A 15198-nucleotide genomic window follows, 5' to 3' on the forward strand; every position below is an offset into this window, starting at 1 on the left:
GGTTCGATCCCCGCTCCAGGCAGATCCCACATGCCCGCCGAGCAACTAAGCCTGTGTACCACAACTACTGAGCCTGCGCTCTAGGGCCCGTGAGCCACAACTATTGAGCCTGTATGCCGCAACTACTGAAGCCCTCACACCTAGAGCCTGTTCTCCACAAGAGAAGCCATCACAATGAGAAGCCCGAGCACCACAATGAAGAGTAGCCCCTGCTCACCACAACTACAGAAAGCCCATGTGCAGCAACGAAGACCCAACACAGCCAATGAATAAATAAAAAATCAATAAGACAAACAGTAATATTTATTGTTCAAACCAAGACCTGGCTCTTTGAAACAAATTATATGTAATAACGTATTTTATATATGTGTGTGTGTATGGTTACTTTGTTCTTTTTCTCAGCTTACATGTATATAAATAGGATAAATTAATGAATCATCATAGGCTAATCACAATTCAAACAAAAATTAGGATATACAAGATGGTCAGAATTTATTGAATTCAAATGATGGAATGTACTTACTCTTTTTCATATACTAAATTTCTTTACTGTAAAAAGAGCGCACACACACTGAATAAAATAATGATTCTGACAGGTATTACTTGAAACACACCTACCAATATGCACTTGTTAAGTACCAAAAACTTCATCTAAGTTTTCATGGGGAGAAAAAAAAAAAGATTTAGATAGTCCTAAAAATTATACCTTGCTTGCAGAAGCTTTCCTTTCTAAAGGGCAATGTCAGCAATAAAGATCAAATGCCTTGAACAAATGTACATTTTTGTTTCTAAGGATTCCTTGTCTCTGGTAAACTTCTAAGAAGTAACTGGAGAAATATAAAAATTTGAATGCCAGGATTTTGACAGCAATAGTATGTTTAATAGTACCAAACTGCAAACAATCTACAGTTCACCCCTGAACTCAAATTATATGTGTATTTTTTTCAGTATAGTAAATACTTCAGTACACTATCCTCAGTTGGTTGAATCCCACACGCCTAACCATGGAAATGGAGGAATGGTGATTTCAGAGGGGGAGCTACAAATTAAACTGGACTGCCCAGGGCACCCGTACCCCTAACACCCACACTGTTCAACGGTTGGCTGAACATAAATCCTTCACTCCTCTACATCTAATCCAGTTGGATCCATCTTCAAAGAACCAGATATCCAGAGTCTGGCAACTCTTCACCAACCCCAGTGACACCACCCTGTCCAAGCCACTGTTATCTCTTGCTGAGAGTTTTGCATCTTTGCTTGACTCTTGGTCTCTAGGGTCTACTCCCACACAGGGGCCAGAGCAATCCTTTAAAAACCTAAGTCAGGTTACATCAATCTTCTCTTCAAAAAAATTAATGCCTCCCCATTTCTCTCTAAAACAAAACTATAAAAACTAGGTCAATGGTTATGAGGCATTTCATGATTCTGCTCCACCCCACTCCTCTCATCTTCTATAACCCTCTGCACTCCAATTACACTGGTTTCATAGCTATTCGCAGACACATCAGGTACATTCATTACAATCACACCTTAGTGCCTTTCTAGTTACTGTTCTTCTGCCTGGGTTTGCTTTTCCACTAGAAATCCTTCATGGCTTGCTCCCTATGTCTCTGCTTGAATGTCATCTTGTTAGAGAGGTTATCCCTAAAATCCTCTTTAAAACAGGAACAAGTCTCCACCCCACAATCTCTATCTACCTTTCCACTCCATCTTTCTCCATCACATTCAACACTCTCTGACACTATATATTTTACTTGTTTGTTTACTGTCTCCCCAAGTAGAATATAAGGTCCATGAAAGCAGGGAGATTTCTTCACTTCTGTATCCTTACGACAGGGCAAGGCAAAGTAGGTCTTCATTAAATATTTATTGAAAGAATTCTGGAATACTGGGCAGTCATTAAAAACAATGCTGTAAAAAAATTAACATGATAGAAGAACCTGATGAAGTAGAAAGAGGATTTATAACCCAGGGATCAAAGAAAAAAAATCACAAGGGAAATAAGATAATATTTTTAACTGCATGTTAACAAAACACTTCAAAATTTGTGGCATTTAGCTAAAGCCAATTCTTGGAAGGAAATCTGTATCTTTAAAATCTTATATTAGGACATCAGGTTTAAAATCAAAAGAATATACAAGAATGACTTCCAAATTTTCTATCTAAAACATATATATGGTCCATCAACAGATGAATGGATATAAAAGATGTGGTACATATACACAATGGAATATTACTCAGCTGTAAAAAGGAATGAAGCTGGGACATTTGTAGAGACATGGATGGACCCAGAGACTGTCATACAGAGTGAAGTGAGTCAGAAAGAGAAAAACCAATATCGTATATTAACACATATATGAGGAATATAGAAAAATGGCACAAATCAACCAGTTTGCAAGGCAGAAATAGAGACAGAGATGTAGAGACTAAACCTATGGACACCAAGTGGGGAAAGTAGGGAGGGTTGGGGGGGAATGAATTGGGAGACTGGGATTGCCATATATACATTACTAATAAGAAAAAGAATACCAAATTGTATACTCTAAATATATGCAGTTTATTGTATGTTAACTGTATCTCAATAAAAGTTCTTTAAAAAAATTAAAAAATAAGAAAGAAATACTAAAAAACAAACAAAAAACATATATATGAAAAAAATAGACATCAGGGACTTCCCTGGTGGTTCAGTGGTTAAAAATCCACCTGCCAATGCAGGGGACACAGGTTCGAGCCCTGGGCCAGGAAGATCCCACATGCCACAGGGCAACTAAGCCTGTGCACCACAACTACTGAGCCTGAGTGCCACAACTACTGAAGCCTGTGCTCCTAGAGCCCATGCTCCACAACAAGAGAAGCCACTGCAATGAGAAGCCCGCACACCATATCGAAGAGCAGCCCCCACTCGTCACAACTGGAGAAGACCCAATGCACAGAAACGAACACCCACTGCAGCCAATAAACAAAGAATAAATTTATAAAAAAATAGACATCAACATTTCATACTGGTTATCTCTTGCAGTAATATTATAATTTGCAATTTCTTATATGTGCCTTTCTATATTTTACACATTAGTTTTCTCTAATGAACATACATTATTTTAATAATAGAAGACATTTTAAACAAGTTCTTTTCCTTGTGCTTTAACTGTAATCGCTGGCCTGCTACTCTGCCTATCTCTTAAAATTCTTGTCACCAGGATTCCATGCTTGCTCCTCCTCAATTTATATCCACCCCCAGTAATCTTAACCACTGTTCAGCTTCACTTATAATCTGCAAATTGACAATTCCTCAATTTTTTGTAATGTCCTAAATTAGAGACATATTTCCAGTTGCTTAAAAGATGCTTCTAGACGGAAATCCTCAAAATTTAGCAAGCCTAAAAGGACTAAAACTTGTTCTTTTTTTCTTTATTTTTAATATTGGCTAATGACATCACTACACACCCCAGTTCTCAATTCTATCAGTTCTATCTTAGAAATCTCAATCAAATCCAAATTTTCCTCTTCCTCACCTATGCCATGATTTCACTTTAGGCATCTTCCACCAATTATATTCTAGAAGAGTCCTAGCTTAGCTTCCTGCTACCACTCTCCCCCTCCTAACAAGCAATTTAATCGTGATCAGGGCTGCTGTATACAGCTTTGAAAACTGCCATCATATAAGCTAGGATTATAATGGTACCCCTGGCCTGATCATGATACCACCCTGCTTTAAAACCTGGTTAGGTAAAACAAACTTCTAGCACTGTAAAATCCTTCAACAACTGGTTCAAGGCTATTTTTCTAGTTTCATGTTCTCATCATTCCTCCTTGCACCCTACAATCCAGACACACAACTTTTTAATATGCCTTATCAAAGCCAAGGCTTTTGTGGATTCTTCTTTAGTCTGTTCTGTCCTCCCTGCATAAAACTTCTAAATCTTTCAAAAGACAGTTCAAAACATATGGACACTAAGTGGGGAAAGTGGTGGGGGGGAATTGCCATATATACATTACTAATAAGATAAAAATATCAAACTGTACACTTTAAATCTATGCAGTTTATTGTATCTCAATAAAAGTTCTTTAAAAAAAATTCAAATGTTATCTTTCTCTGTGAGGTATTCTTAGACTGCCCCAGTATTGATACCTCAAGAAAGTATTCTGTTAACAGTCCTATTTATTACAGCACTTGTTACAAGTGTATAATCCTCTCAAATTCAACTGAGAGCTGAGCAAGAACAGCGAGAAGCCCTATGTTTGTATCCCTAACAACTAAAACGCCCAGCTCCTAGAAGGGGCCCAATTCATGTTTACTAAAGCAACCCTTAGCACCTACACTATTACAACTTCTTCAAAGTATATAATGAGTTCAAAAATACGATTAGAACAGTTGTACGTTCAGCTGGTCAACCTAAGTCTATAATCAGTGTGGCCACACATGATCCCTGCCTGCTGATACCCTTCTGTCATTCCCTCACCCTTGAGTATGAGCAGAACCTGTGACTTGTTTATAACCAATGGAATGCAGCAAAGGCGATGGGATGTGTGTGATTACATGCACATATTTACATAAGAGTGTAGTACCAGCCCATCTTGCTAGTCTCTCCTTTGCTGGCTTTGAAGAAGCAAGTTGTCAAGAGGTTAACAACCATGAGGAAATGAATTATGCCAAAAACCTGAGAGAGGGAAGGAGCTTGGAATTCCACCCTTCCCCTGCCCAGTCTCTAGATTACAACCCAGTCCTGGCCAACACCTTGATCGCAGTCTTGCAAGCTAAGCTGCACCCAGACTCCTAACCCATAGAAACTGTGAGATCATAAAGATGCGTTGCTTTAGGCAGCTAAATTTATAGTAATTTAATAAGCAGCATAGAAAACTATCTGCAACAGAATACAACCAGAACTTAAAGTATTTCTGAACACTCTGCTCACAGAAAGGGCATGTTTGCCCCAATTTCTAAACACTTAAATAAGTGTAGAACAAATTTAATTAATAACACCAGTCAAGTACATACATCCAAAATTAAAACATTTAGGAAGTACTCTGCTATGTAAAGTAGTCCCTATACTTCTTTTTCAACCCATTTGTTAATATACCCAATTGTACATATACCCAGTACGTATATAACATTAAGGCAATTCTTATAAACACAAGATAAATAATAAATTGAAAAAAACTGGTATCTAATTAGTGGTATCAGTAACCAGAAAATAAATAAGAACCTACTTACTGGTTACCAGGCAAAGCAATCAAATTGGAGGCAGCTGGGGGACTTGCTGGAGACACTACCTGTCAGTAAAACAACGGAGCTCTTACTGGCTATGCAGCCAGCAAGGCATCAAAAGTACTTAGGTCAGGAAGCTCTCATATCAGATGATGCCCAATGCAACACAAACCACTCCTCCCTCTGGCACACCTTCTACCTTGCAGTCAAGAAAACTCAAAACACTCCCAAATGCTAAACTTCCATGACAGAGGCCACACTTCAGCATAACAAAGCATACAACACAGGTATCTCCCTAGAGTGTTTAAAGATTATGTGAGATTACAAGTGAGAAACATTAACCACCAAGTTCTTGTTTTGTTTTGGCCGGGGGTGGGGTGGAGATAGTGGTTAGAAGAGTCATTTTTCTTAAGAAGCAGCAGATATTTCTCTTCTACCACCCCATAAAAGCCTTCAATTGAGTAAGAGAACGTTCAGGAATAGAAAGCAGATTAATCACAATATCCCCAATTCAAACATTTTGGCACTAGATAACCGGTAAGAAGTAGTGACTGACTACAATTCAATACAGGTAATTAATGGAGATAATCTAACACCTTAAAACCCACATCCGTCTTGAAGATTAAGAGAAGTCTGCCTAGAAGTACAAGTTTTATTTAACATTGTTTTAAGTGATAACCTAAACTCCTTCAATAAAAGGTAGCATGTTTTCTAAGTAACAGGAGGCACCTGAATTACAAACTCAAAGCCAATCAATTAGGAGGAGGCCAAAAACAACCCAGTACCATCAATAAATTGTCTAGATTAATTCTTTTTACTTTTTCACTTCCAAAGTCATGTATATAAAGGAAGCCCACATGATTTCTCTAGAAATGACCTCCATTGACTGGTACAATTTTACAGTCCAATTTATTTCCACCATCCTTGCTGGATCATTAAACACTATTTTACTACCCATAATAATTGATTTCATGAATAGTAGCAACTTGATAGTGGAAAAAATGTAGACATACCCCAATAAAGCCAAAAGACTTAGATACCACTAAGTCTTTTAAATATTAGACTATTCCCTTAAAGACCTGTTTTTAAAAAAAGGTGATAAACAAGAAAAAGCTTTTGTTCACTGTAATAGTATTAAACTCAGCACTCAAAATAATAACAAAAAGAAGAAAAACCTACTTGAGCTAAAAACTAAAATGTTTCATAATCACATTCTGATACACAGCAACTCAGTTTCAGGAAGTTCTAGGAAATTTCTGTAAACTGAAATATCTGAATTAAGCACCTCTCTTCTGGTTCTCTAGAGGGAACCAAATAAGAGCGAATATAGCCAAAATGTCCCAAAGAGAGCAAAACATAAAACCAACGCAGAAAACCTCATTCATTATGACAGAACTAGTAACAGTTCAACTTACCAGACTTCAAATTTTTTTTTTAAGTGGTATTGTTTAGGCTTTCCTTTTCTATAAATTACATGACAGCCCATAAGGGAAAGATGATTTTGAGCCTTATTAGTACCATATTTTCCTATTAGGAGATAGTAACAGTACAAACATTAATATAAGTTTTATAAAATTACAGAAATAACTTTCCACTAATTTAGAAATATTCCTTTTCTCAATTTTCAAATGGAGTTACTTTATATTGCCCAAACATCTGTATAATTTGTAACTGAATAAACATATTAATACTATAAAACAAACAAAAAGTCAACGTGGAGTATAATAAAGCCTAAGTTTTAATAAGATCCAAATAATAATAATAATGATTCATCAGCTGGTTCCCTAAATCTCAGGATGATGACAAACATGCTTCTATTAAGTTTCCCTAATGAGCCCATCCACTGAAATGAAGGTAAAATCTCATTAAAGCAAATGCTGCTAAAAAGATGTTTTTTCACCTAGGTGTATTCCATCTCCCAGTCTTAACTAGGATTTAAGGTACTGGCACTTTGATCTGTTCCCATCATTTAATAAGAACAGGTAATTTCTGATTCTCTTTCAAACTTTCTCAACTGAGGTTCCTCATCTGAACTACCAAACATGAGATTATTTGAGTGACTGTTTCCCCAAATTTCCTAAGAATAACACAGAACTGGAAACACTCTAAATGCACAGGAGAAAAAATTTAACTGCATACAACAGATGCCTTAGACACTAGGGCTCCATTCTCTACAGAGACTTGGTTAAGAAAGGCTACCACAGTTCCCTGTGTCACCGTGCTTCCACTAGGCCCCAATCATCCTAACCACCAAGATACTAAAAGGGCTAAGTGCACAAATTTAGGACTTAAGTAAGAAAAAACATAAATGCTTTCCTTCTCCAACTTCCAGCAACTAGGTCTTCTTCATTTGCTATTTCACTATGAATTAATAGCACAGGTGTCAACTATTTGCCCCTGCTCTGAATGATACATATTTAAGAAAAGAAACCCATACAGACAATACTTTGTTAAAAGAAGTTATTCGTTAAAAAATGAATTAAGACAGTCCAACAATACACCAAAGAAATAAGAGCTACTAATTCAGCAAATCTTTTTTATTCCCTTTTTTAGCAAGCTTCTAAATATACATAACTGCTAAATGTGAATTTTAATCTTAAAAAGATATTTTTAAAAACAAGCTTAGCCTTTATTCTTGCACTAATCTCCCATTCTCAAGAAACTGTCTTGTTATTCTTCAATGTGGTGACTACAGTACCTTCAACTGTGTTGACTATGAATCACAAATCACAGTACAGTCAGCACTACTTTTTCTCAAAAACAAAAGTTTTTTTTAAGGGCCAATCTTAAGAAAAATCAACATTTTTAGCTACAGAGAAAAAATCACTTCATAACAAGTAATTAAAGTAAGGTAATTAAAGAGTTGCTCTATATTTTGAATAGGCAAACTAGTATTAAAAAGATGGGAAAAACTAAACATGTCATTCCCATTTTTAATTTATGCTAATGTGAGTGCTGATAGTACAGAACATCAGAGCATAAAAATTACATTAATGAACATTCCACTTTACCAACTACCTACTCAAATTTCTCACATTTATAAGCATATGAGTAAAAGAGGCACAGAAATGGAAAAGATGGTGTTTTCACCATTCATCTGTGCTCAACTGTATCATGATGCATAATGCAATAATACTGAAATGTTTATCTTCTATAGTGTGCATCTCTAAGCAGAGTTAACTTCTACTTCTTTTCATGAACTGGGAAGGGTGTCTTAATTCGTTTATCATTAACCATTTTGACGATAAGTTGACAACCATAAAACATAATTGAAGAGGTCGAATTTGCTTTCCTCAGATCAGGGGCACCTTTACTCACTGTATCTACATAAAAACATACCGTTTTGCTACTAAAATTTCCACTTCTCAGTGTCTTTCCCCGAACTCTAGGGAACACTGCTTTTCAAAAGCACCTAGGCTTTTACTGCATCTTGTAGCGACAGCTGTGACAATTATTAGCTTCTCCTTAAAAAACTGTTTTCAATTTTTTAATGCTCTGTCCAAATTAAGGACTCACATTAACCATTATCTAAAGTAGCAGTTTTCTGGGGTTAAAAACACACTTTTCACTAACACATTCATCCAATTAAAGTGTACGCAGTAGGTGGGACTATTTACACACACATAAGAATGACAGTATTATATTAACAGTCACTCCAAAGGCGATAACTCCCTTCTTTTTCAAATACTCATCTGTTCATTTGAGACTCTCTGACTTTTGGCCTTTAAAAACTGCTCACCACTCGAGTCACCAGATAGAACTACATTTAGCAACGGGTCTTCTCCTGACTTCCTGCTACTAAAAACCACAAGCACCAGGACTGTGGCGTCGGTTTGTTTTTCAAACAATATTTGCTCCCTTCCCCTCCGGGGGGGCAAACAAGGGCTTTCTGTACTAGGGAGCCACGAAGAGGTGAGGGTGCACGAGGTCTTCAAAAACCAAACCCAAAGGTCGCGCGGTAGCGGCGCTGCAAGGGTTAAGGGGCGATCTCCTCACTCCCCCCACCCACCCACCCACCAAGAGGGGTGACCCGGCCCGGCAGCGCGGCCATCCCCCGGCGTTCAGGCTGAAGGAGAAAAGGAGAAGAATAAAAATAAGGGCAGACGCGGCCCACGTGCCGCCCGCGGGAGCCAAGGAGGGAAGGGGCCATACCTCCAAACATGTGCGGCGAGAGGTGGGCTGGTAAGGAGCCGATCACCAGGCGCGGCCCGCCGGAACCCCCGCTCGCCGGCCGGTCCCTGCCGCCGCCGCCGCCGCCGTCCTCGGGGCTGCTGTGAACCGAGTCCTGGGAGCCGTACGGGCCGCTGCTGCTGTTGGGGATGCTGAAGGTGGACTGCGCCGCTCGGGCCCCCGACGCCACGGTCCCCACGGCCCCGCCGAGGGAGCGGCTGCGCGGGGCCGCCGAGGCCGCCGCGGCGCCGCCGGAGGCGCTGGGCTGGTGCGGGCTGGGCACCTGAGCCGGAAGCCTCCCGGCGGCCGCGGCTCGCGCCCCGCCGCCCGCCGTCCCGTTGGCTCCTCCGCTGCTGCTGGAAGGTACATCCGAGCCCGAGTACGCGCGGGTGCGGCCGTTAGCAGCGGCCGGGCCGCTCTGCTTGGCGCCCATGTCCGCCCTGCACCGGGCCGGGCCCGCGCGCAGCGCCCGGAGCGCCGGGAGGGCGGGAGCGAGCGCGGGAGCGAGAGGGCAGGGTCGAGGCGCCGAGGCCGGCGCAGAAAGAAGCCCGCACGTCCAGGGCCGCCGCCCGGCGCCCCGAGGGGCGGTCGGCGCCCGGCGCGCTCTTCTCAGGGGCGGAGGGCGAGACCGGCGGCCTGACGGGGGGCGCGGGAGACCGGCAGAGGCAGAGAGGAAGCAGGTCCCGGCTCCGGCGGGAGGGGCGGCTCAGGTGGCTGTGCGGCTGCTGCTGCTTTCGGTTCTGGGGCGCCGCGACGGGCCGCTGCCGCTCTCTGCCGCCGCCGCGCTCTGCGCCCGGGGCCTCGGCACCGCCTCCTCCCGGGCGGCCGCCGCTACCGCCGCCATCCTCCTGCTCCCACGGCGGCTCGCGGGTGAGTGGGAGGCGCCCGCCCAGACTCCGCCGGGGCCACCTTCCCTCCTCCCCCAGCCACCCAGCTGTTAATAACGGAGGAGGAAAAACGGGTGGCGCGTGAGTGGAGGACGCCGGAGGGGAGGGAGAGGCGGCGCGCGCTTCCCGGCAACCGTCACCGCGCTCCCCCCCGCGAAGGAGGGGCGAGGGGGAGGTCTGGGCCGCGAAGGTGGGGGTGTCCAGGAGGGGAGGAGGCTCTCCGGCCCTCGCACCGGAAGGCGGAGGAGCAGCGCTGCTCCAGGGTGCGCCTGGGCCCGTGTGTTTGGGTCGCGCGCTGTGGCCCCGCCCCCGCCCCCTGGCGCCGCCCGGCGGATTGGCTCCCGCCAGCCTGGCCCCGCCTCCCCCAGCCGCGGCCTGCCCGCTTCGGCCCTGTCTCGCCTAGGTGCCTCGGTGTGGTAGGTGCTGCCGCCTGTGGAATCGGTGATGGACAGGTCGCTGGCCCCGCCCCCCAACGCAGGGCGCGCCCCCTTTCCACCGCAGGACCCACGTCGATTGGAGGGACAGAGCCCCTGCGGACGCCAACCAGAAGGCGGCCCCTCCTCCCGCACGTGGCCCTCGGATGCCGGATGCGACCGCGCGGTACCTCACCTTTTTCAGCTCGGGGTGGGACTGGCTCGGTCGGGTGTCCGGAGTCATTCAGTTTGGGTGGGTGTCAGCCTCCTCCTTGGTGTTACTCCGAGTGTTTAAATAAAACAGAAGCTAACCAAAGCTGATGATAAAGACTGAAAACAAAAGAAAGAACCGAGAAGGCAGAAGCCAACTTGATCTGAATTAGATCTATCCCATTTAAACACTCTGACTGTGCAGAAAGCACGGAGTTGATAGAACTAACGATAATCCAGGTTGATCTTCAGCTGTAGGGCAAAAACTGGCGCAGAGAAAGCTACACCGGATTCAGGAGACCCGGGGTCCAAGGTCTGGGACCAAAACTAAGTTATGTGTAATAAGCAAATGATTTTACCTTTTTGAACTTTAGTTTCCTTACCTGGGATGTTTCTATCAAATCTCGACGGCACCTGCAGCTTTAAAATCCTATTATTTCTCTAACATGGCAATTAATAAAATTCTCCCCACTCCATTCCTAAGTGTAATGTGGTATCTTGGTAGCAAAGCATGGTCTGAATAGCCAGTGGACAGCCTACTCTGACCCTCCCATTTTTAAAATGCCTAAAAGTGTCCTCCATGTGAAAATAATAGCAACTGGTGTTTTTTGTACAGAAATAAATACTTCGGTTTTTTTCCCCATATTTGTAATGAATCATTTATGTAATGATTTTTATCACTCTTTGAAGTATGAGAATCAAGTTTTTAAACAGAAGTGAAGAATTATATATATAGACATTGATGCATTGTGTGTGTATATATATTATATATATATACATACACACAAAGTTACTCAATTCAAATCTAAAATTCTTTCATCTTGGGTATGAGCTTGCTGAAACCAACGTTTACTTGGTAAGCAAAGAAAAATTTGAAAGGCCAGAGTGATTACCAGAATGACAAGCTCTCATTTAAAAAGGTGTCTAGTGGTTTGATCCGATTTAACTTTTATGGAATGAGGCCTTCGGTGCAAAACTCTGGTTCAGCAGGAATTTGTTACCAATATGGCAAGAACTTACTGTTAATAGAGAAAAGTAATAATCTATGATTTTTAAAAAGGAGTAAAAGACTTTTTGCAAGTCTCTGAGGAGCTAACAACTGATAAAGAGTTTCACTCATATTTTACCATCTATAAAATATTATACATATGCATTTTAAAAGTTTAGATAACTATAATATGGAACAAAGTCCATTCATTAGTTAAAACTAATAAATGGAAAGCGTTAACTCTATGACTCTTATATCCAGATTTAGTTACACTTTGCTTCATCACATCCAAACCTACATTTTTAAATCATTTTTATCCAGACACCTGAAAAGTACTCAACATTTATTCATTTATTTCTGCCTAGGAAAAAAAATCCCCTTATAGTGCCAGGTTTCCAGCATTCACACCACTCACAACAGTTGGAATTTTACATTTGTTGGATTGTTGGTGTCCATTCCTCACAAGTTCCATGAGGGCATGGAAAGCATGTTTTTTTGGCTCACTGTTGCAGTGCTTGGCATGTAGTAACCTCCAGGTAAGTATTTGTTGAATACATGAGTAGTGAGAAGGCCCTTTACAGGCTGAACATTGGATACAGAGGATAAAAATTAGAGTCGTAATGATCATTCATTCAGCTCATAAATATGTGTTTTGTGTTACGCAGTGCCAGGGACGGCATCTTAGGGCAGGCTAAGCCATGCAGTGGAAACAAGGCCCTCAACTTCAGGGTCTTGATGCAGCAAAAGCACATTACAAGTTCACTTGGTATACCCTCTCATCTCCCTCCAAACAGTTCCTCACTTAAGTGGCAATCCTGGGTGTCTCTTCTCCAAGTGGTGACTCAAGGACCCAGGTTCTTATCTAGCAGCTAAGCAGGCCCCCGGGTCCTTCACAGGGTCCTTCACTAGATCCTGTGCATCTGGCTGGCCAAAGAAAAGGGGCAGATATTAGAAGTTTTGGCCAAGACTGAAAAGGTATGCATCCCTCTGCCCACTATCCATGTTGGCAGAAATCAGTCACATGGCCTAACCTACCTGCAAAGAGGTCAGAAAATGTGGTTTTGTGTGTGTACCCAGGAAAAGAAGGAAATAATTATGGCAAGCACATAGCAAGCACATCTTTGCCACACACAAGAATAATTGTCTGGCTGTCAAATATCTAAGCTAAATATGAACTCAGTAAAACATTTTATGATAAAAATTGTTACATGAAAATTTTTCAAGTGGCCGTTATTGTTATTAAGACATCAAAATGTCATAAAGAAATACTTTTTGTGTCCGTGTGGATCAGCTAAATTCCTTCTGCTTTAAATTGTGTATCTAGAAACACCATCTAGCTCAACTCTTCATTCAGCCATTTGGACCAGTGATCCTCAAAGTATGTTGCCCAGATCAATAGTATGTGCATCATTTGGGAAATTGTAAGAAAGGCAGATTTTCAGACCCTCCCCCCCAGAACTGCTAAATCAAAAATTGCTTGAACAAGCCCTCCAAGGGATTGTGAGGCAAGCTAATGTGTGTGAACCACCAATCTAGATAGCCACTGATTAGTTTCAAAATAGAATATCATGTTAAAATGTGCTTCTCCAAAGAAAATAAAAACACTAATTCAAAAAGATTAAAAAAAAAAAGTGGTCATCATCTTGATTAAATGCCCTCTCCATATGGATGTCCCCTGTCACCCCACTCTTAACCCCATCATCACAGACTAACTTCAGTATCCCCACTCAGTGCTGTGTTATTAATCCCTTCACAGCACTGATCTTCACAGCAATATTGAATTAGTGATCTTGCTGTCATTAAACAATACTGTCCATGATAGGCCTCACATCTGTACCCCCAACATCTAACACGGTGCCTGGGACCTGTGATGGTACAATAAGTGATCTGTGAGTGAATGAATAAAGGAGAGAATGAATATTCCAACTTAAATGATGGTTTCCTAAAGGTCACACATGACCTATCTCCTACTTAACCTCCTTGACATCTCTCCTGTGGTAGGTGCCCCTTCTATTTCCTCTCTGGGTGGTACTTTTTGTTTCTTTCACCTTGAGGATTCTGGAGTTATGAAACTTTGGCCTGCTATGTTCTTTCCTTGGCCCTCTTTCCTATCTCCTCTGCCTCTCTCCAAACAAGAATCCACATTAAGCTGTCAGTGTGTTTTACTATCAACCAAATAGTTCTGACTTCATTTAAAATTTGTAGCTTCTTTATTAGGATAGCCTACCAGTTCTTCAGAAATCAAAAGTGCTGCTTCATCCAAATCAGTACCCGTGCATAGAACTGAAGAAAGTTCTATGAGATCATACCCATGCTACGTGGGATGCACTCTAGTCTCTATTTCATTTCACTTTTGTAAAATGCTGGTCACTGCCTGCTGAATTGATTTTATAACCCACTAATGGATTGTAATCTGAAGTTGGACAAACGATGGTCTAAATCAGTGCTTTGCAAAGTTCAGTGCATGAAAGAATCAACTGGAGACCTTCTTAAAACAGACTGCTGGGCCCCACCCTCAGTGATTCTCCTTCCTTAGATCAGGGTTGGACCTTGAGAATGTGCATTCTAGTAAGCAGCCCAGTGATGCTGATGCCACAAGACCTCTGACCATCCTTGGAGAAGCGATGGTCTAAACAACACTCTCCTGTACATAATCAGAACTGTTGTTTTAATGTCTCAGTGACTCTTCAAGAGACCAGAGCTCCAGCTCTTTAAAATTTCTAGTATTTGAAGCTTTTTTATGCTCTGTTTTTCCTCCTCCTGACAGGTTTAAATGATGATATTTGACCACAGACTTTTGGGGTTCACAATTAGTTTGTATTGTTAAAACACTTCATGTTGACAAATTTGGTGACCAGAAACCCACACTGGAACGGATAAGCTAGTTGTGGACATCTCAATAAAAACACCCGACCAATCAGTTTGCTGTTACCTAGTTTGAATTTCAGTTGGAGCAAGTCTCTTCCCTTTGGCACTTACCCTTTTTTTGTGCTTCTCTTTCCTCTCTTGCCCACTCTTTCAAAGCTGTGATGGATCAGACCTTTGTCATGTAGGACAGCAGATCTGCACAGGACAGAAGACCTGTCACAGCACTTATTCTGCTCAGTCAGACCCACAGCCTCCCAACCATGCTCTGCTACAGCCAGCACCAGCCCTATGCTGTTTGTTAAAGTCTCTGCCATCCCACTTTCCTCTCATTATAGTATTTAAAAGATGGCCATGAATTTGCCTTTTTTTTTTTTTTTTGGTAAGTATTGTATACTACCTAGTCTCCTTACCAAACTATAGGACTATATGTATAATTATCTGTCTTTAAATAGGCTT

At 41.9% G+C, this 15198-nt stretch overlaps 2 protein-coding genes across 4 annotated transcripts in view; one reads left to right on the forward strand and one right to left on the reverse strand.

Annotated features, from left to right (window-relative positions):
* The window catches only part of ZNRF2 (zinc and ring finger 2), a 100756-nt gene extending 90947 nt beyond the window's left edge, over positions 1–9809 (reverse strand). For both annotated transcript variants that reach the window (XR_009053297.1, XM_057732739.1), the window contains exon 1: positions 9359–9809. Coding sequence is in view for 1 of the 2 variants with exons in the window: in XM_057732739.1 (XP_057588722.1) it covers positions 9359–9809 (451 nt within the window). In the remaining variant the exon portion in view is untranslated. The remainder of the gene's footprint in view (positions 1–9358) is intronic.
* Positions 9808–11490, forward strand: LOC130852089 (uncharacterized). 2 transcript variants are annotated; one of them, XM_057732740.1, is made up of 2 exons: positions 9808–10246; positions 10765–11490. In XM_057732740.1, exons 1-2 carry the CDS (start codon positions 9808–9810, stop codon positions 10995–10997), a joined length of 672 nt encoding a protein of 223 aa, XP_057588723.1. In that variant the 3' UTR covers positions 10998–11490. The 2 variants fall into 2 exon arrangements, with proteins under 2 accessions (XP_057588723.1, XP_057588724.1); XM_057732741.1 differs by having other exon boundaries at positions 10667–10890.
* Positions 11491–15198: the final 3708 nt, after the last annotated feature.

This window comes from Hippopotamus amphibius, chromosome 4, assembly GCF_030028045.1.
Source record: "Hippopotamus amphibius kiboko isolate mHipAmp2 chromosome 4, mHipAmp2.hap2, whole genome shotgun sequence".
NCBI lineage: Eukaryota > Metazoa > Chordata > Mammalia > Artiodactyla > Hippopotamidae > Hippopotamus > Hippopotamus amphibius.

Bases quoted from the DNA above. Each gene is read 5' to 3' on its own strand.
- LOC130852089 (XM_057732740.1), top strand. From the start codon at position 9,808: ATGTCCGCCCTGCACCGGGCCGGGCCCGCGCGCAGCGCCCGGAGCGCC. The intron at 10,247-10,764 runs GTGAGTGGGAGG...TTTCCACCGCAG, and splicing joins GCTCCCACGGCGGCTCGCGG to GACCCACGTCGATTGGAGGG.